The sequence below is a fragment of the Cetorhinus maximus genome, unplaced genomic scaffold (genome assembly GCF_964194155.1).
Source record: "Cetorhinus maximus unplaced genomic scaffold, sCetMax3.hap1.1 HAP1_SCAFFOLD_3692, whole genome shotgun sequence".
Lineage (NCBI taxonomy): Eukaryota > Metazoa > Chordata > Chondrichthyes > Lamniformes > Cetorhinidae > Cetorhinus > Cetorhinus maximus.
Window position 1 is genome coordinate 680 of NW_027599598.1, and position 20,436 is coordinate 21,115.

Below are 20,436 nucleotides of genomic sequence, written 5' to 3' on the forward strand. Positions count from 1 at the left end.
GTAAACAAAATCAATTAGCTACCTAATTATAAGAGAATAAAGAAGGGCAAGTTAATAGGATCACTGTGTGAATAGGCTGGAGCCACGTAATTGTACTGTATAAATACTGCTTGTCGAACACTAACGACGAGCAGATCCGTTGTGATCTGCTCCCAATGGCCATTGTACGGTTCAGCGCTTAATAAATTGGACTCTTTCCTGAAGTAAACTACAGTTGCTCTATTTATTCTTTGACAATACAGAGTAAAGCCCCCTCGACACTGTCCCCATCAAACACTCCCAGGACAGGTACAGCACGGGGTTAGATACAGAGTAAAGCTCCCTCTACACTGTCCCCATCAAACACTCCCAGGGCAGGTTCAGACCGGGGTTAGATACAGAGTAAAGCTCCCTCTACACTGTCCCCATAAAACACTCCCAGGGCAGGTTCAGACCGGGGTTAGATACAGAGTAAAGCTCCCTCTACACTGTCCCCATCAAACACTCCCAGGACAGGTACAGCACAGGGTTAGATACAGAGTAAAGCTCCCTCTACACCGTCCCCATCAAACACTCCCAGGACAGGTACAGCACGGGGTTAGATACAGAGTAAAGCTCCCTCTACGCTGTCTCCATCAAACACTCCCAGGACAGGTACAGCACGGGGTTAGATACAGAGTAAAGCCCCCTCGACACTGTCCCCATCAAACACTCCCAGGGCAGGTACAGCACGGGGTTAGATACAGAGTAAAGCTCCGTCTACACTGTCCCCATCAAACACTCCCAGGACAGGTACAGCACGGGGTGAGATACAGAGTAAAGCTCCGTCTACACTGTCCCCATCAAACACTCCCAGGACAGGTACAGCACGGGGTTAGATACAGAGTAAAGCTCCCTCTACACTGTCCCCATCAAACACTCCCAGGGCAGGTACAGCACGGGGTTAGATACAGAGGAAAGCTGAACTGGAATATGGGTGTTTGCTGCATTGAGAAATATGTATTGTACTGAACCCTTATCAAGGTTCTTAACCCGATAAGACTCACTTGCAGATAGCTCCAATTGTAAATCCTGGGGGAAGAGTGGTCGGCAGGTCTTTCAGAGAGTGAACTACCAGGTCAACCCTGCATCAGAGGAACAGAATGAGAGATGCCAGCAGGTGGACCCAGTGTAATGGATAACACTACAGAATCAATGACATTTCCGACAAACAATACACTCTTTCACCCAGGCCAGTAGGGTAACACACCAAGGGTGAAAAAGATGACAAGTAAACCAGGAGATATCTTCCCTCCCACTCTAAAGACTTGAGTACATAATCCAGCCTGGTATTCCAATGCAGTACCGAGGGAGAGTTTTACTTTCTATTCTTTCATAGGATTTGGGTGTCACTGGCTGGACCAGTATTTGTTGCCCATCCCTAAATGTCCTGGAGAAGGTGGTGGCGAGCTGACCTCCTGAACAGCTGTAGTCCATTGAGGGAGGTGCTGGCTTTTGGAAAAGGCATTAAGCCAAGATCTCATCTGCTCTCTCAGGTGAGTGTAAAAGATCCCATGGTACTATTTCAAAGAAGAGCAGAGGAATGCACATGGTGTCCTGGCCAATATTTATCCCTCAATCAACATCACCACAACAGACTATATGGTCATTATCACATTGCTGTTTGTGGGATCTTGCTGTCTGAAATTTGGTTGCAGCATTTCCTACATTACAACAATGACCAATGACTGAAGTGCTTTGGGATGTCCTGAGGTTGTGAGGTGTTGTACTTTCTTTTCTCTTATTTATTTAGGACGGGGATGAGGAGATTTTTTTTTCTCTCAGAGGGTTGTGAGCCTTTGGAACTCTCTTCGTCAAAAGGCGGTGGAAGCAGAGTCTTTGAATATTTTTAAAGCAGAGCTAGATAGACTTTTGATAAGCAAAGGGGTGAAAGGTTATCGGGGGTAGGGGGGAATGAGGAATTGAGGTTACAATCAGATCAGCTATGATCTGAGCAGGCTCGAGGGACCAACTCCTAATCCCAATTGGCATGTTCGTATCTTCCTCATTAAGGTTGGGGGTCCTCCCCTCCTCCTCCTCTTCAAAATAACATTAAGGCATCTTTTACATCTACTTGGTTTAGCATCTCATCCAAAAGGCAGCACCTCCGGCATTGTGGTACTGTCGCTGCCGCATAGCAATGTCGGCCTAGATTGTTCTCAAGTCTCTGGGATGGAACTCAAATCCACAGCCTTCTGATTTAGAGGCAACTGTGCAACTCACTGAGCCACATCTGACACCGTTATAATAACTGACAAACAATCATGTCAAATAATGGTGAAGAGAAAATGTTTTAAAAAGGTTGTCCAAGGGCAAGTTAGCAGTGCTGAGTGAATGACAGGAAAATGAACGCCCAAGAATTCATACTCGTTTTTCTCCAATGCAGTTTCCAGCTCCTTTGTGAACAGGCTTTTCTCTCCAATCTAACAGAGACAGAAATTAACACCAGGGTTAAATAACATCAATGGTTTCAACCTGGTGCAAGTCTTTCCTCACACAGTCTCCACACTCCCCCAAATCAATCACCATGCAACCGTGATGTGTGGTGCAGACAGCAACAAAAACTGTTGGAGCAGCCATAAGAGTCCCACCTAATTGTGCTACCGTTAGCTACTATAAGCAGCAATGGAGTGGGGTAGAGGAAAATAACGTTACTTTAAAAACAGACAAATATTCTGATGTCTTTGTTACCTATAAGGAGATGAGCTAATTGCAAAATATTTTACCTCCCACATTTTGTTGGGTAAAGAAATGAAAAAAATACAAGCACAGTGTGTCACTACCAAACATTCTTCCATCAGCTACAGCACGGAGTTAGATACAGAGTAAAGCTCCCTCTACACCGTCCACATCAAACACTCCCAGGACAGGTACAGCACGGGGTTGGATACAGAGTAAAGCTCCCTTTACACTGTCCCCATCAAACACTCCCAGGGCAGGTACAGCACGGGGTTAGATACAGAGTAAAGCTCCCTCTGCACTGTCCCCATCAAACACTCCCAGGACAGGTACAGCACGGGGTTAGATACAGAGTAAAGCTCCCTCTGCACTGTCCCCATCAAACAATCCCAGGGCAGGTACAGCACGGGATTAGATACAGAGTAAAGCTCCCTCTGCACTGTCCCCATCAAACACTCCCAGGGCAGGTACAGCACGGGGTTAGATACAGAGTAAAGCTCCCTTTACACTGTCCCCATCAAACACTCCCAGGACAGGTACAGCACGGGGTTGGATACAGAGTAAAGCTCCCTTTACACTGTCCCCATCAAACACTCCCAGGGCAGGTACAGCACGGGGTTAGATACAGAGTAAAGCTCCCTCTGCACTGTCCCCATCAAACACTCCCAGGACAGGTACAGCACGGGGTTAGATACAGAGTAAAGCTCCCTCTGCACTGTCCCCATCAAACAATCCCAGGGCAGGTACAGCACGGGATTAGATACAGAGTAAAGCTCCCTCTGCACTGTCCCCATCAAACACTCCCAGGGCAGGTACAGCACGGGGTTAGATACAGAGTAAAGCTCCCTCTGCACTGTCCCCATCAAACACTCCCAGGACAGGTACAGCACGGGGTTAGATACAGAGTAAAGCTCCCTCTGCACTGTCCCCATCAAACACTCCCAGGGCAGGTACAGCACGGGATTAGATACAGAGTAAAGCTCCCTCTGCACTGTCCCCATCAAACACTCCCAGGGCAGGTACAGCACGGGGTTAGATACAGAGTAAAGCTCCCTTTACACTGTCCCCATCAAACACTCCCAAGACAGGTACAGCACGGGGTTAGATACAGAGTAAAGCTCCCTCTACACTGTCCCCATCAAACACTCCCAGGACAGGTACAGCACGGGGTTAGATACAGAGTAAAGCTCCGTTTACACTGTCCCATTCAAAGGACAATTCTATGGCATGTGCAGCACTTGTAAAGCAATGTAGAAAATGGCAAATCAAAAGAGAAAATAAAAGATACCTTTGAGAGAGCTGTATCCAGAATTCTATCCCCAGTGGTTGTCATAGCAACTAGGGTGATAAAACATAGCATTAGTTAGGGTGCACAATACATCGATGTATGTGGTATCTGCAAGCTTAAAGGGGAAGAACACTGCATCACTCCCATGTCCCCTATCTGTTTGGCCACACAATGTAATGCTCCCTGGCGACTGGTGAACTCCCCAAAGCCCTGGCTACCAGTCAGCTCGCGCTCCCCCCCACCCCCATCCCTTCAACCGCCCCCCCCCCGCAACCACCAACCACCAACACCCAACCACCACTACGCCCCCACCCCCCCACCAATCCCGCCACCTCATTGTTGGTCAGTCACCCAACATCCTACCCTGCTGGCACCCACATCGGTCGCTGGGCAATTCCACACCCCCCACCCCCACCTCCCGGCCTCTGGTCAGCCCCCCAAACCACCCCTCCCCACTCTATGTTGGTCAGTTCCCCCTACCAACCCTCTCAGTGCCGAGCCTCTGGTCAATCTCCTAAGCCCCTGGACGCTGGTCAGTACCCCAACCCTCCCCCCAGCCATTGATCTGTCCCCTAGCCACCCCCTCCCACCCCTTGGCCTCTGGTCAGCCCATCCCCAGCTGTACAAGACCAGAAAGGTCTGCTTCCATCCATCGGACTGGTGATCAGGTCACACGCCTCCAATCTGCTTATACCTCTGTGTCCTCTAATAGCCCCGTCTGTCAAAATGTCATCCAGTAACCTCTTCAAATTTCTAACATCCTCCACTTGCACTGACCCCCTGGGTTGACTTTTCTGCACATTTACCATCCTGTGTGAGGTAGGACAATGTCCTATCTGTACATCTCCCTTTAATCATCCAAGCTTGGATCCATCACCCTATGATTTAGTATTCTGGCTTTGGAGGGGTTACCACAATTATTCACACACCTGATACCATAAGACATAGGGGCAGAAATTAGGCCATTCGGCCCATCGAGTCTGCTCCGCCATTCAATCATGGCTGATAAGTTTCTCAACCCCATTCTCCCGCCTTCTCCCCGTAACCTTTGATCCCCTTACCAATCAAGAACCTATCTATCTCGCTCTTAAATACACTCAATGACCTGGCCTCCACAGCCTTCTGTGGCAATGAATTCCATAGATTCACCACTCTCTGGCTAAAGAAGTTTCTCCTCATCTCTGTTCTAAAAGGTCTTCCCTTTACTCTGAGGCTGTGCCCTCGGGTCCTAGTCTCTCCTACTAATGGAAACATCTTCCCCACGTCCACTCTATCCAGGCCTTTCAGTATTCTGTAAGTTTCAATCAGATCCCCCCATATCCTTCTAAACTCCATCGAGTATAGACCCAGAGTCCTCAAACGTTCCTCGTATGTTAAGCCTTTCATTCCTGGGATCATTCTCGTGAACCTCCTCTGGACCCTCTCCAGGGCCAGAACATCCTTCCTGAGATACGGGGCCCAAAATTGCTCACAATATTCTAAATGTGGTCTGACCAGAGCCTTATAAAGCCTCAGCAGCACATCCCTGCTTTTATATTCTAGTCCTCTCGAAATAAATGCCAACATTGCATTTGCCTTCCTAACTACCGACTCAACCTGCAAGTTAACCTTAAGAGAATCCTGGACTAGGACTCCCAAGTCCCTTTGCACTGCAGATTTCTGAATTCTCTCCCCATTTAGAAAATAGTCTATGCCTCTATTCTTCCTACCAAAGTGCATGACCTCACACTTCCCCACGTTGTATTCCATCTGCTCTTCTTTGCCCATTCTCCTAGCCTATCCAAATCCTTCTGCAGCCTCCCCGCCTCTTCAATACTACCTGGCCCTCCACCTATCTTTGTATCATCTGCAAACTTAGCCAGGATGCCCTCAGTTCCTTCATCTAGATCATTAATGTATAAAGTGAAAAGTTGTGGTCCCAGCACTGACCCCTGCGGAACTCCACTAGTCACCAGCCGCCATCCTGAGAAGGACCCCCTTATCCCCACTCTCTGCCTCCTGCCAGACAGTCAATCTTCTATCCATGCTAATACCTTGCCTCTAACACCATGGGCTCTTATCTTACTGAGCAGCCTCCTGTGCGGCACCTTGTCAAAGGCCTTCTGGAAGTCCAAGTAGATAACATCCATTGGCTCTCCTTTGTCTAACCTACTCGTTACCTCCTGAAAGAATTCTAACAGATTTGTCAGGCATGACCTCCCCTTGATGAAACCATGCTGAATTTGCCCGATTTTACCATGCACTTCCAAGTATTCTGAAATCTCATCCTTAATAATGGACTCTAAAATCTTACCAACGACCGAGGTCAGGCTAATCGGCCTGTAATTTCCCGTCTTTTGCCTCACTCCCTTCTTAAACAGGGGGGTTACATTAGCGATTTTCCAGTCCTCTGGGACCCTCCCTGACTCCAGTGAATCCTGAAAGATCACCACTAACGCCTCCACTATCTCTTCAGCTATCTCCTTCTGAACTCTGGGGTGTAATCCTGGGCTTTACTGGATTAACTTCTGAGGACATGTTGTATAGCCTGGTTTGTACTCTCGAGTTTGGAAGATGAAAGAGTGATCCAATTGAGGTGATTCAAATGATTAAAAGATTTGATAGGGTCGATAGAGAAAAACCATTTCTTCTGGTGTAGGAGTCCAGAATGAGAGAGAACTATCTTAAAATTAGAGCTAAGCCTTTCAGGAGTAACATTAAGAAGCACATTTTCACACAGTGGAAATCTAACTCTCTCTAAAAGGCTGTGGATTCTGGGGGTCAATTGGAGCTTTTGGGTAAAGCAAGAGAATCAGGGGAATGATGCAAAGCTGAGTAGATGGAGCACAGGTCAGTAGAATGGAGGAACAGGCTTGGGGGAGGGTGAATGACCTACTCCTGCTCCAATGTTTTCTATGTAATGTTTATGCTTTGGGTCCTAGCTTATCTATTCCCTAAATACCTCAATCAGGTCACCTCTAAGCTGTCTTTTCTGCAATATTAGCATCTCTGGTACCCATAGTCTTCCCTCAATTTCCAGGAGCCCATCCCCATTTATCATCATAATTGTTGCGATTTGTAATCTCTTTATTTAGCTCGATAATGCGACTCACCCCCAACTCCCCAAGCAACCCGGACTCACCAATTTCAAGCTCTACATTTGGATAAAGTTCTTTCAGCATGTCTGCCACAGAGCCAGTCTGAGTCCGAGCAAGCTGGGAGATGCAAAACAAGATCAATCAGATCTCACGCACAGTGTATGTAGTAACAGAGAAACACAAACGTCATGTTCATTCCTTTACATGAGATACATTCTAGCACTGAGACAACAAATTACTCCCAAGATCAGGCAATAAGAAAAATAAAACCACCGCCACCTTCTCAAGGAACTAGAAATGGGCTGTAAATATCAGCAGAACTCACACCTCTAGAATGGATAAAATGAAGCTAGTGCTAAAGAGGATTTAGACTTATTGCTGATAAGGACCATATCCAACATTGTGCTTCAAAGAACAAAGAACAAAGAAAAGTACAGCACAGGAACAGGCCCTTCGGCCCTCCAAGCCTGCGCCGACCATATTGCCCGTCAACTAAAACATTTTGCACTTCCGGGGTCCGTATCCCTCTATTCCCATCCTATTCATGTATTTGTCAAGCTGCCTTTTAAACACCACTATCGTACCTGCTTCCACCACCTCCTCTGGCAACAAATTCCAGACACTCACTACCCTCTGCGTAAAAAACTTGCCCCGTACATCTCCTTTATAGTTTTCTCATCTCACCTTAAATCTATGTCTCCTAGTAATTGACTCTTCCATCCTGGGAAAAAGCTTCTGACTATCTACTCTGTCCATGCCACTCATAATTTTGTAAACTTCTATCAAGTCGCCCCTCAAACTCTGTCGCTCTAGTGAGAACAATCCGAGTTTCTCCAACCTCTCCTCATAGCTAATAACCTCCAGACCAGGCAGCATCCTGGTAAACCTCCTCTGCACCCTCTCCAATGCCTCCATATCCTTCTGGTAATATGGTGACCAGAATTGCAAGCAATATTCCAAGTGTGGCCTAACCAAGGTTCTATACAGCTGCAGCATGATTTCCCAGCTTTTATACTCAATGCCCCTGCCAATGAAGGCAAGCACGCCATATGCCTTCCTGACTACCTTATCCACCTGCATTGCCACTTTCAGTGACCTGTGGGCCTGTACACCCAGATCCCTCTGCCCGTCGATGCACTTAAGGGTTCTGCCATTCACTGTATAATTCCTGCCTGTATTAGACCTTCCAAAATGCATTACCTCGCATTTGTCCGGATTAAACTCCATCTGTATTTTCTCCGCCCAAGTCTCCAACCGATCTACATCCCGTTGTATCCTTTGACAATCCTCTTCACTATCTGCAACTCCTCCAACCTTAGTGTCGTTTGCAAACTTACTAATTAGCCCAGTTACATTTTCCTCCAAATCATTTATGTATACTACAAACAGAAAATGTCCCAGCACTGATCCCTGCAGAACACCACTAGTCACAGCTCTCCATTCAGAAAAGCACCCTTCCACTGCTACCCTCTGTCTTCTATGACCAAGCCAATTCTGTATCCATCTTGCCAGCTCACCTCTGATCCCGTGCGACTTTACCTTCTGTACCAGTCTGCCATGAGGGACCTTGTCAAAGGCCTTACTGAAATCCATGTAGATAACATCCACTGCCCTTCCATCGTCGATCATCTTTGTCGCTTCCTCGAAAAACTCGATCAAGTTAGTGAGACACGACCTCCCCTTCACAAAACCATGCTGCCTCTCACTAAGATGCCCATTTGCTTCCAAATGATAGTAAATCCTGTCACGCAGAATCTTCTCCAATAATTTCCCTACCACTGACGTAAGGCTCACCGGCCTGTAATTTCCTGGATTATCCCTGCTACCCTTCTTAAACAATGGAACAACATTGGCCATTCTCCAGTCCTCTGGGATCTCACCCGTAGCCAGTGAGGATACAAAGATTTCTGTCAAGGCCCCAGCAATCTCCTCCCTTGCCTCCCTCAGTACTCTGGGGTAGATCCCATCTGGCCCTGGGGACTTATCCACCTTAATATTCTTCAAGACAACTAACACCTCCTCTTTTTTGATCTCAACATGATTCTTTCAGCATGATTAAACTAAAGGCAAGGGATTATATTTCATGGAGCTTTAAAGTTGAAGGATATTCTGATCGAAGTGTTTAAAATGATAAAGGAATTCAATAGGGGAAACATGGAGAAATGTGGAGGAACTATTTCCTCTGGCCATGCAGGGTGGATGGGGGAGATGGAGAGCAAGTTGAAGAGCCTAGGGACAAAGGCCATAAAATAGGTGTTGCATGTCGCTGAGATGATGCTAAATTAAGCCAGTTCCAAGCCTCAGAGGAATGAGAAGGAATTAATAACAAATCCTCAGACAAATATCCTTATCATCAATTTGAATGTTTGCAGCTAATTCCAGCGCTGATATGCTGCACTGCACAGGAATCAGCCAAGAGAACCCAGTGAAACAGGAGCGCTGGGAGGTAAGGTGGCAGATCACTTGTGCCAGGATACCCTGGGTCTAATCTGTGCCAAATACTGCAAATGGGTTAGAGCAGCTGGCAGGCAGGGGGAGGAGCAGGCAGGGGGAGGAGCAGGCAGGGGGAGGAGCAGGCAGGGGGAGGAGCAGGCAGGGGGAGGAGCAGGCGGGGGGAGGAGCAGCTGGCAGGCAGGGGGAGGAGCAGGCAGGGGGAGGAGCAGGCAGGGGGAGGAGCAGGCAGGGGGAGGAGCAGGCAGGGGGAGGAGCAGGCAGGGGGAGGAGCAGGCAGGGGGAGGAGCAGGCAGGGGGAGGAGCAGGCAGGGGGAGGAGCAGGCAGGGGGAGGAGCAGCTGGCAGGCAGGGGGAGGAGCAGGCAGGGGGAGGAGCAGCTGGCAGGCAGGGGGAGGAGCAGCTGGCAGGCAGGGGGAGGAGCAGCTGGCAGGCAGGGGGAGGAGCAGCTGGCAGGCAGGGGGAGGAGCAGCTGGCAGGGGGGGGGAGGAGCAGCTGGCAGGCAGGGGGAGGAGCAGCTGGCAGGGGGGGGGAGGAGCAGCTGGCAGGGGGAGGAGCAGCTGGCAGGCGGGGGGAGGAGCAGCTGGCAGGCGGGGGGAGGAGCAGCTGGCAGGCAGGGGGAGGAGCAGCTGGCAGGCAGGGGGAGGAGCAGCTGGCAGGCAGGGGGAGGAGCAGGCAGGGGGAGGAGCAGCTGGCAGGCGGGGGGAGGAGCAGCTGGCAGGGGGGGGGAGGAGCAGCTGGCTGGCAGGGGGAGGAGCAGCTGGCAGGCAGGGGGAGGAGCAGCTGGCAGGGGGAGGAGCAGCTGGCAGGCGGGGGGAGGAGCAGCTGGCAGGCAGGGGGAGGAGCAGCTGGCAGGCAGGGGGAGGAGCAGGCGGGGGGAGGAGCAGCTGGCAGGCGGGGGGAGGAGCAGCTGGCAGGGGGGGGGAGGAGCAGCTGGCAGGCGGGGGGAGGAGCAGCTGGCAGGGGGGGGGAGGAGCAGCTGGCAGGGGGGGGGAGGAGCAGCTGGCAGGCAGGGAGAGGAGCAGCTGGCAGGCGGGGGGAGGAGCAGCTGGCAGGCGGGGGGAGGAGCAGCTGGCAGGCGGGGGGAGGAGCAGGCGGGGGGAGGAGCAGGCAGGGGGGGGGAGGAGCAGCTGGCAGGCAGGGGGAGGAGCAGCTGGCAGGCGGGGGGAGGAGCAGCTGGCAGGCGGGGGGAGGAGCAGCTGGCAGGCAGGGGGAGGAGCAGCTGGCAGGCGGGGGGAGGAGCAGGCAGGGGGAGGAGCAGCTGGCAGGCGGGGGGAGGAGCAGCTGGCAGGCAGGGGGAGGAGCAGCTGGCAGGCAGGGGGAGGAGCAGCTGGCAGGCAGGGGGAGGAGCAGCTGGCAGGCGGGGGGAGGAGCAGGCAGGGGGAGGAGCAGCTGGCAGGCGGGGGGAGGAGCAGCTGGCAGGCAGGGGGAGGAGCAGCTGGCAGGCAGGGGGAGGAGCAGGCAGGGGGAGGAGCAGCTGGCAGGCAGGGGGAGGAGCAGCTGGCAGGCAGGGGGGAGGAGCAGCTGGCAGGCAGGGGGAGGAGCAGCTGGCAGGCAGGGGGAGGAGCAGGCAGGGGGAGGAGCAGCTGGCAGGCAGGGGGAGGAGCAGCTGGCAGGCAGGGGGAGGAGCAGGCAGGGGGAGGAGCAGCTGGCAGGCGGGGGGAGGAGCAGCTGGCAGGCAGGGGGAGGAGCAGCTGGCAGGCAGGGGGAGGAGCAGCTGGCAGGCAGGGGGAGGAGCAGCTGGCAGGCGGGGGGAGGAGCAGCTGGCAGGCGGGGGGAGGAGCAGCTGGCAGGCAGGGGGAGGAGCAGCTGGCAGGCAGGGGGAGGAGCAGCTGGCAGGCGGGGGGAGGAGCAGCTGGCAGGCGGGGGGAGGAGCAGCTGGCAGGCGGGGGGAGGAGCAGCTGGCAGGCAGGGGGAGGAGCAGCTGGCAGGCAGGGGGAGGAGCAGCTGGCAGGCAGGGGGAGGAGCAGGCAGGGGGAGGAGCAGCTGGCAGGCAGGGGGAGGAGCAGCTGGCAGGCAGGGGGAGGAGCAGGCAGGGGGAGGAGCAGCTGGCAGGCGGGGGGAGGAGCAGCTGGCAGGCAGGGGGAGGAGCAGCTGGCAGGCAGGGGGAGGAGCAGCTGGCAGGCAGGGGGAGGAGCAGCTGGCAGGCGGGGGGAGGAGCAGCTGGCAGGCGGGGGGAGGAGCAGCTGGCAGGCAGGGGGAGGAGCAGCTGGCAGGCGGGGGGAGGAGCAGCTGGCAGGCAGGGGGAGGAGCAGCTGGCAGGCAGGGGGAGGAGCAGCTGGCAGGCAGGGGGAGGAGCAGGCAGGGGGAGGAGCAGCTGGCAGGGGGGGGGAGGAGCAGCTGGCAGGCGGGGGGAGGAGCAGCTGGCAGGGGGGGGGAGGAGCAGCTGGCAGGGGGGGGGAGGAGCAGCTGGCAGGCGGGGGGAGGAGCAGCTGGCAGGGGGAGGAGCAGCTGGCAGGCGGGGGGAGGAGCAGCTGGCAGGCGGGGGGAGGAGCAGCTGGCAGGCGGGGGGAGGAGCAGCTGGCAGGCAGGGGGAGGAGCAGGCGGGGGGAGGAGCAGCTGGCAGGCGGGGGGAGGAGCAGGCGGGGGGAGGAGCAGGCAGGGGGAGGAGCAGCTGGCAGGCGGGGGGAGGAGCAGGCGGGGGGAGGAGCAGGCAGGGGGAGGAGCAGGCGGGGGGAGGAGCAGGCGGGGGGAGGAGCAGCTGGCAGGCAGGGGGAGGAGCAGCTGGCAGGCAGGGGGAGGAGCAGCTGGCAGGCAGGGGGAGGAGCAGCTGGCAGGCAGGGGGAGGAGCAGCTGGCAGGGGGGGGGAGGAGCAGCTGGCAGGGGGGGGGAGGAGCAGCTGGCAGGCGGGGGGAGGAGCAGCTGGCAGGCGGGGGGAGGAGCAGCTGGCAGGCGGGGGGAGGAGCAGCTGGCAGGCGGGGGGAGGAGCAGGCGGGGGGAGGAGCAGGCAGGGGGAGGAGCAGCTGGCAGGCAGGGGGAGGAGCAGGCAGGGGGAGGAGCAGCTGGCAGGCGGGGGGAGGAGCAGCTGGCAGGCAGGGGGAGGAGCAGGCAGGGGGAGGAGCAGGCAGGGGGAGGAGCAGCTGGCAGGCAGGGGGAGGAGCAGGCAGGGGGAGGAGCAGCTGGCAGGCAGGGGGAGGAGCAGGCAGGGGGAGGAGCAGCTGGCAGGCAGGGGGAGGAGCAGGCAGGGGGAGGAGCAGGCAGGGGGAGGAGCAGCTGGCAGGCGGGGGGAGGAGCAGGCAGGGGGAGGAGCAGCTGGCAGGCAGGGGGAGGAGCAGCTGGCAGGCAGGGGGAGGAGCAGCTGGCAGGCAGGGGGAGGAGCAGCTGGCAGGCGGGGGGAGGAGCAGGCAGGGGGAGGAGCAGGCAGGGGGAGGAGCAGCTGGCAGGCGGGGGGAGGAGCAGCTGGCAGGCGGGGGGAGGAGCAGCTGGCAGGCAGGGGGAGGAGCAGCTGGCAGGCAGGGGGAGGAGCAGCTGGCAGGCAGGGGGAGGAGCAGCTGGCAGGCGGGGGGAGGAGCAGGCAGGGGGAGGAGCAGCTGGCAGGCGGGGGGAGGAGCAGCTGGCAGGCGGGGGGAGGAGCAGGCAGGGGGAGGAGCAGCTGGCAGGCGGGGGGAGGAGCAGGCAGGGGGAGGAGCAGCTGGCAGGCAGGGGGAGGAGCAGCTGGCAGGCAGGGGGAGGAGCAGCTGGCAGGCAGGGGGAGGAGCAGCTGGCAGGCAGGGGGAGGAGCAGGCAGGGGGAGGAGCAGCTGGCAGGCAGGGGGAGGAGCAGGCAGGGGGAGGAGCAGCTGGCAGGCAGGGGGAGGAGCAGCTGGCAGGCAGGGGGAGGAGCAGCTGGCAGGCAGGGGGAGGAGCAGGCAGGGGGAGGAGCAGCTGGCAGGCAGGGGGAGGAGCAGGCAGGGGGAGGAGCAGCTGGCAGGCAGGGGGAGGAGCAGCTGGCAGGCAGGGGGAGGAGCAGCTGGCAGGCAGGGGGAGGAGCAGCTGGCAGGCAGGGGGAGGAGCAGCTGGCAGGCAGGGGGAGGAGCAGGCGGGGGGAGGAGCAGCTGGCAGGCGGGGGGAGGAGCAGCTGGCAGGGGGGGGGAGGAGCAGCTGGCAGGCGGGGGGAGGAGCAGCTGGCAGGGGGGGGGAGGAGCAGCTGGCAGGTAGGGGGAGGAGCAGCTGGCAGGGGGGGGGAGGAGCAGCTGGCAGGGGGAGGAGCAGCTGGCAGGCGGGGGGAGGAGCAGCTGGCAGGCGGGGGGAGGAGCAGCTGGCAGGCAGGGGGAGGAGCAGCTGGCAGGCAGGGGGAGGAGCAGCTGGCAGGCAGGGGGAGGAGCAGGCAGGGGGGGGGAGGAGCAGCTGGCAGGCAGGGGGAGGAGCAGCTGGCAGGCAGGGGGAGGAGCAGCTGGCAGGGGGAGGAGCAGCTGGCAGGGGGAGGAGCAGCTGGCGGGCGGGGGGAGGAGCAGCTGGCAGGCAGGGGGAGGAGCAGCTGGCAGGGGGAGGAGCAGCTGGCAGGCAGGGGGAGGAGCAGCTGGCAGGGGGGGGGAGGAGCAGCTGGCAGGGGGGGGGAGGAGCAGCTGGCAGGGGGGGGGAGGAGCAGCTGGCAGGGGGGGGGAGGAGCAGCTGGCAGGCGGGGGGAGGAGCAGCTGGCAGGGGGGGGGAGGAGCAGCTGGCAGGCAGGGGGAGGAGCAGGCAGGGGGGGGGAGGAGCAGCTGGCAGGCAGGGGGAGGAGCAGGCAGGGGGGGGGAGGAGCAGCTGGCAGGCAGGGGGAGGAGCAGCTGGCAGGCGGGGGGAGGAGCAGCTGGCAGGCAGGGGGAGGAGCAGGCGGGGGGAGGAGCAGGCAGGGGGGGGGAGGAGCAGCTGGCAGGCAGGGGGAGGAGCAGCTGGCAGGCGGGGGGAGGAGCAGCTGGCAGGCGGGGGGAGGAGCAGCTGGCAGGCAGGGGGAGGAGCAGCTGGCAGGCGGGGGGAGGAGCAGCTGGCAGGCAGGGGGAGGAGCAGCTGGCAGGCAGGGGGAGGAGCAGCTGGCAGGCGGGGGGAGGAGCAGGCAGGGGGAGGAGCAGCTGGCAGGCGGGGGGAGGAGCAGCTGGCAGGCAGGGGGAGGAGCAGCTGGCAGGCAGGGGGAGGAGCAGGCAGGGGGAGGAGCAGCTGGCAGGCAGGGGGAGGAGCAGCTGGCAGGCAGGGGGAGGAGCAGGCAGGGGGAGGAGCAGCTGGCAGGCAGGGGGAGGAGCAGGCAGGGGGAGGAGCAGCTGGCAGGCGGGGGGAGGAGCAGCTGGCAGGCGGGGGGAGGAGCAGCTGGCAGGCGGGGGGAGGAGCAGCTGGCAGGCGGGGGGAGGAGCAGCTGGCAGGCGGGGGGAGGAGCAGGCGGGGGGAGGAGCAGCTGGCAGGCGGGGGGAGGAGCAGCTGGCAGGCAGGGGGAGGAGCAGCTGGCAGGCAGGGGGAGGAGCAGGCGGGGGGAGGAGCAGCTGGCAGGCAGGGGGAGGAGCAGCTGGCAGGCAGGGGGAGGAGCAGGCGGGGGGAGGAGCAGCTGGCAGGCAGGGGGAGGAGCAGCTGGCAGGCGGGGGGAGGAGCAGGCGGGGGGAGGAGCAGGCAGGGGGAGGAGCAGGCGGGGGGAGGAGCAGGCGGGGGGAGGAGCAGCTGGCAGGCAGGGGGAGGAGCAGCTGGCAGGCAGGGGGAGGAGCAGCTGGCAGGCAGGGGGAGGAGCAGCTGGCAGGCAGGGGGAGGAGCAGCTGGCAGGGGGGGGGAGGAGCAGCTGGCAGGGGGGGGGAGGAGCAGCTGGCAGGCGGGGGGAGGAGCAGCTGGCAGGCGGGGGGAGGAGCAGCTGGCAGGCGGGGGGAGGAGCAGCTGGCAGGCAGGGGGAGGAGCAGGCAGGGGGAGGAGCAGGCAGGGGGAGGAGCAGCTGGCAGGCAGGGGGAGGAGCAGCTGGCAGGCGGGGGGAGGAGCAGGCAGGGGGAGGAGCAGCTGGCAGGCAGGGGGAGGAGCAGGCAGGGGGAGGAGCAGGCGGGGGGAGGAGCAGGCAGGGGGAGGAGCAGCTGGCAGGCAGGGGGAGGAGCAGCTGGCAGGCGGGGGGAGGAGCAGGCAGGGGGAGGAGCAGCTGGCAGGCAGGGGGAGGAGCAGGCAGGGGGAGGAGCAGCTGGCAGGCAGGGGGAGGAGCAGCTGGCAGGCAGGGGGAGGAGCAGGCAGGGGGAGGAGCAGGCAGGGGGAGGAGCAGCTGGCAGGCAGGGGGAGGAGCAGGCAGGGGGAGGAGCAGCTGGCAGGCAGGGGGAGGAGCAGGCAGGGGGAGGAGCAGCTGGCAGGCAGGGGGAGGAGCAGGCAGGGGGAGGAGCAGGCAGGGGGAGGAGCAGGCAGGGGGAGGAGCAGCTGGCAGGCAGGGGGAGGAGCAGCTGGCAGGCAGGGGGAGGAGCAGCTGGCAGGCAGGGGGAGGAGCAGCTGGCAGGCGGGGGGAGGAGCAGGCAGGGGGAGGAGCAGGCAGGGGGAGGAGCAGCTGGCAGGCGGGGGGAGGAGCAGCTGGCAGGCGGGGGGAGGAGCAGGCAGGCGGAGGAGCAGCTGGCAGGCAGGGGGAGGAGCAGCTGGCAGGCAGGGGGAGGAGCAGCTGGCAGGCAGGGGGAGGAGCAGCTGGCAGGCGGGGGGAGGAGCAGGCAGGGGGAGGAGCAGCTGGCAGGCGGGGGGAGGAGCAGCTGGCAGGCGGGGGGAGGAGCAGGCAGGGGGAGGAGCAGCTGGCAGGCGGGGGGAGGAGCAGGCAGGGGGAGGAGCAGCTGGCAGGCAGGGGGAGGAGCAGCTGGCAGGCAGGGGGAGGAGCAGCTGGCAGGCAGGGGGAGGAGCAGCTGGCAGGCAGGGGGAGGAGCAGGCAGGGGGAGGAGCAGCTGGCAGGCAGGGGGAGGAGCAGGCAGGGGGAGGAGCAGCTGGCAGGCAGGGGGAGGAGCAGCTGGCAGGCAGGGGGAGGAGCAGCTGGCAGGCAGGGGGAGGAGCAGGCAGGGGGAGGAGCAGCTGGCAGGCAGGGGGAGGAGCAGGCAGGGGGAGGAGCAGCTGGCAGGCAGGGGGAGGAGCAGCTGGCAGGCAGGGGGAGGAGCAGGCAGGGGGAGGAGCAGCTGGCAGGCAGGGGGAGGAGCAGCTGGCAGGCAGGGGGAGGAGCAGCTGGCAGGCAGGGGGAGGAGCAGGCAGGGGGAGGAGCAGCTGGCAGGCGGGGGGAGGAGCAGGCAGGGGGAGGAGCAGGCAGGGGGAGGAGCAGGCAGGGGGAGGAGCAGGCAGGGGGAGGAGCAGGCAGGGGGAGGAGCAGCTGGCAGGCAGGGGGAGGAGCAGCTGGCAGGCAGGGGGAGGAGCAGCTGGCAGGCAGGGGGAGGAGCAGCTGGCAGGCGGGGGGAGGAGCAGGCAGGGGGAGGAGCAGGCAGGGGGAGGAGCAGCTGGCAGGCGGGGGGAGGAGCAGCTGGCAGGCGGGGGGAGGAGCAGGCAGGCGGAGGAGCAGCTGGCAGGCAGGGGGAGGAGCAGCTGGCAGGCAGGGGGAGGAGCAGCTGGCAGGCAGGGGGAGGAGCAGCTGGCAGGCGGGGGGAGGAGCAGGCAGGGGGAGGAGCAGCTGGCAGGCGGGGGGAGGAGCAGCTGGCAGGCGGGGGGAGGAGCAGGCAGGGGGAGGAGCAGCTGGCAGGCGGGGGGAGGAGCAGGCAGGGGGAGGAGCAGCTGGCAGGCAGGGGGAGGAGCAGCTGGCAGGCAGGGGGAGGAGCAGCTGGCAGGCAGGGGGAGGAGCAGCTGGCAGGCAGGGGGAGGAGCAGGCAGGGGGAGGAGCAGCTGGCAGGCAGGGGGAGGAGCAGGCAGGGGGAGGAGCAGCTGGCAGGCAGGGGGAGGAGCAGCTGGCAGGCAGGGGGAGGAGCAGCTGGCAGGCAGGGGGAGGAGCAGGCAGGGGGAGGAGCAGCTGGCAGGCAGGGGGAGGAGCAGGCAGGGGGAGGAGCAGCTGGCAGGCAGGGGGAGGAGCAGCTGGCAGGCAGGGGGAGGAGCAGCTGGCAGGCAGGGGGAGGAGCAGCTGGCAGGCAGGGGGAGGAGCAGCTGGCAGGCGGGGGGAGGAGCAGGCAGGGGGAGGAGCAGCTGGCAGGCGGGGGGAGGAGCAGCTGGCAGGGGGGGGGAGGAGCAGCTGGCAGGCAGGGGGAGGAGCAGGCAGGGGGAGGAGCAGGCAGGGGGAGGAGCAGCTGGCAGGCGGGGGGAGGAACCCAGATCAAGCAAAGTTAAAGTGGCTGTTGTGCAGCTCTACAGATTTCTGCTGAAACTCCTAACTCGTATTTCAGAGGAAAACTTGATCATGATTGTGAAGCAATCTGCTGGAGAATTCTCAGAACAAAGGCATTTATCTGGATGGTCCACCTGCCCTTCCCTTTAGTTTAATCATGCAAACTCCCCCTCCCACAGTTCCCTCTGCAGTGACTCAGCTACAAACTGACAGAATTCTGCAGATGTGGATAAGTGACAGGCTGCCCAGGAACAGTGCAGCACCCTCACACACTAGATACTGCTCACGACGATTACAATGTCATTCCACGAGTTTAAGCTGTGGCGCTGCACCCGAGGAATGCGCGAAGAAAGTGCTCAGACCATAAAACATGTCCCAGTATTGAAAGAATGTCTTAATCTTTGGGGAAATCAAAGTATTTTTGAGAAAAACTAACAAGAAAATAGCACGGAGCAGAATTCCATATATTTAATCCTCAGATTGCTGGGGAATCTTTCAGAAAGAAGTTGTTAACAACCTACTTGACTCTTTCTTGTTCCAACTCGAATGATTCTAGAAGAATTCTCATTTTGAGCAGCAGAGTTCTGGAAGAGATAATGCGACAGAAATGACAAACTTACAACCAAAATGACCCAATATCTTAGGGTGTGCAGGGTGTGATGTGGATGATTAGAGCGGCTATCCAATGTTAAAAACATGAACTTTGAAAAGTAAATGCTGAACAAACTGATTCTCAAATGTATTTCTGAATTTTAGATTCATTTAGATAATGATTCTATAACACACAATGTCAAATCGCACAAAATTCAGTCAACGTTAACCTGAATCTTTACATTTGGCCATAAAATGTAAAAATGTGATGTGGAATTTGTACATTTGAAGCAGTGTGTGAATAGAGGTGATCACATGGAGAAAATGAATCCTGTTCTGTTCCACATTGACAAACTTAAATATTCCGAATTATCTCAATATTTGTTTAATTCTCCATGCACTAAATTTAACACCTCAGTAATTCCTGTTTAGTATAGGGGTTAAAGCCTCGGTTAAATGCAATGAAATTCCTGGGAACAGGATTCCATCCATGTTGGCAATAAAAACAAGCCAGACTTTGGATAATTCAATAAAATTCAGACTCAAAAATATTACATCATTGCAGTAAGTTATCATCAAGCTGATACATAGAATGATCCGGTTGCCAATTTTACGATGTAGCTAAAACCAATACTCTCCCTGTTGTATAGCTTAACTTTACTGATATTCTGCCATCAAATATTCTAGACAGTAACTGCCTCTCTGAGATAAGTACAGTTGAGAGATACCACGTGTACACCACCTAGCTCATCTTCCATTGAAATTCACTGCTCACCCGCCACGGACAGTACCTCACTGTCCCTTGAATAACTCCACTAAACACTGAGAGTCACTCTATTTATCCCTCTGAAGTTTTTTCCGACCTTGCCTGAATTTGCTGAGCGTCAGTTTGAAATGTTTAGCAGTCTCAAATCTGAGCCACAGCACATTTGTTCTTTTCTCTATGGTTTAAACATTAGCTTTTACTATCTTTTCATTCCTTTTTCCGTCCAGTACTATATGTCCCTAATATATATACTATATTGTCCTTTTTTAAAAATAGTAAAAGCATCTACTTGCAAACAACTAAATACTTGTGCCCCTCACCATCCTACAGCATTCTCCCATTGAACCTATACTCCCATCCTTCTGAAGATGTGCACAAACTACTTTCTGATGCAAAATTAGCTTATGCTGTCTTGGTTGTAAAATTCTTTGAATCGTCGTTGAACATTCAACCATTTTCATACAAAATTATCTGCAAATTTTAAAAGCAGAAAATATGAAACAGAATGTGACAAAGAACTGTTCAGCAGTGTGCACAATACACAGCAGCATCCCAGGTATAAATACAAGCTGCTTATAATCTTCATTCTTACACTAAAATACTATTCAAATCTCCAAATTGCTAACACACACTATTTCATTCCTGCTGCAAAGCTCACCAAATCACATGCCAACATCCTGCAATCCTTTCTTTCCCCAAAGTTTCCACTGAGGTCACCAACTCCACTCTCAGAAATGATCAGAGCTTGTGCATTTATTCTTGTGCCCCAACCCCCCGCCCAACCCCCTCTCCCCATCCCGCCCAACCGCCCCATCCCGCCCAACCGCCCCATCCCGCCCAACCCACTGCCCACCCCCAGCCCCTTGCACCCATGACTCAAACCATTTTCAGCTCCAATGTGGTTCAAAAGATAACACTGCGCAAGGCAGCCAACCTGGCAGAAAGTGACGATAGCTGAGCTGCAGCTAAAGGAGAAATTGGAGTGTAACTCCACCATTCTAAAGCTAAGCACACAAAGTGAGTCAAGAACGTCCCCCTGGACAACAACTTTAGGCAGTCGCTACCTGGGGGGGGAGAGAGTGGGGGGAGAGACGGGGAGGGGGGAGAGACGGGGAGGGGGGAGAGACGGGGAGGGGGGAGAGACGGGGAGGGGGGAGAGACGGGGAGGGGGGAGAGACGGGGAGGGGGGAGAGACGGGGAGGGGGGAGAGACGGGGAGGGGGGAGAGACGGGGAGGGGGGAGAGACGGGGAGGGGGGAGAGACGGGGAGGGGGGAGAGACGGGGAGGGGGGAGAGACGGGGAGGGGGGAGAGACGGGGAGGGGGGAGAGACGGGGAGGGGGGAGAGACGGGGAGGGGGGAGAGACGGGGAGGGGGGAGAGACGGGGAGGGGG

The 20,436-nt window shown here is 58.1% G+C and overlaps 1 protein-coding gene across 2 annotated transcripts; it reads right to left on the minus strand.

The window, feature by feature from the left end:
• Positions 1 to 1,000: 1,000 nt before the first annotated feature.
• Positions 1,001 to 20,092, minus strand: LOC144678141 (porphobilinogen deaminase-like). 2 transcript variants are annotated; one of them, XM_078538036.1, is made up of 6 exons: positions 19,979 to 20,092; positions 18,209 to 18,271; positions 7,107 to 7,179; positions 3,986 to 4,035; positions 2,386 to 2,441; positions 1,001 to 1,103 (listed from the first exon to the last, which is right to left on the minus strand). In XM_078538036.1, exons 1-6 carry the CDS (start codon positions 20,039 to 20,041, stop codon positions 1,022 to 1,024), a joined length of 387 nt encoding a protein of 128 aa, XP_078394162.1. In that variant the 5' UTR covers positions 20,042 to 20,092; the 3' UTR covers positions 1,001 to 1,021. The 2 variants fall into 2 exon arrangements, with proteins under 2 accessions (XP_078394162.1, XP_078394163.1); XM_078538037.1 differs by lacking the exon at positions 19,979 to 20,092 and adding an exon at positions 19,703 to 19,806 and having other exon boundaries at positions 1,002 to 1,103.
• Between the last annotated feature and the right edge of the window lie 344 nt (positions 20,093 to 20,436).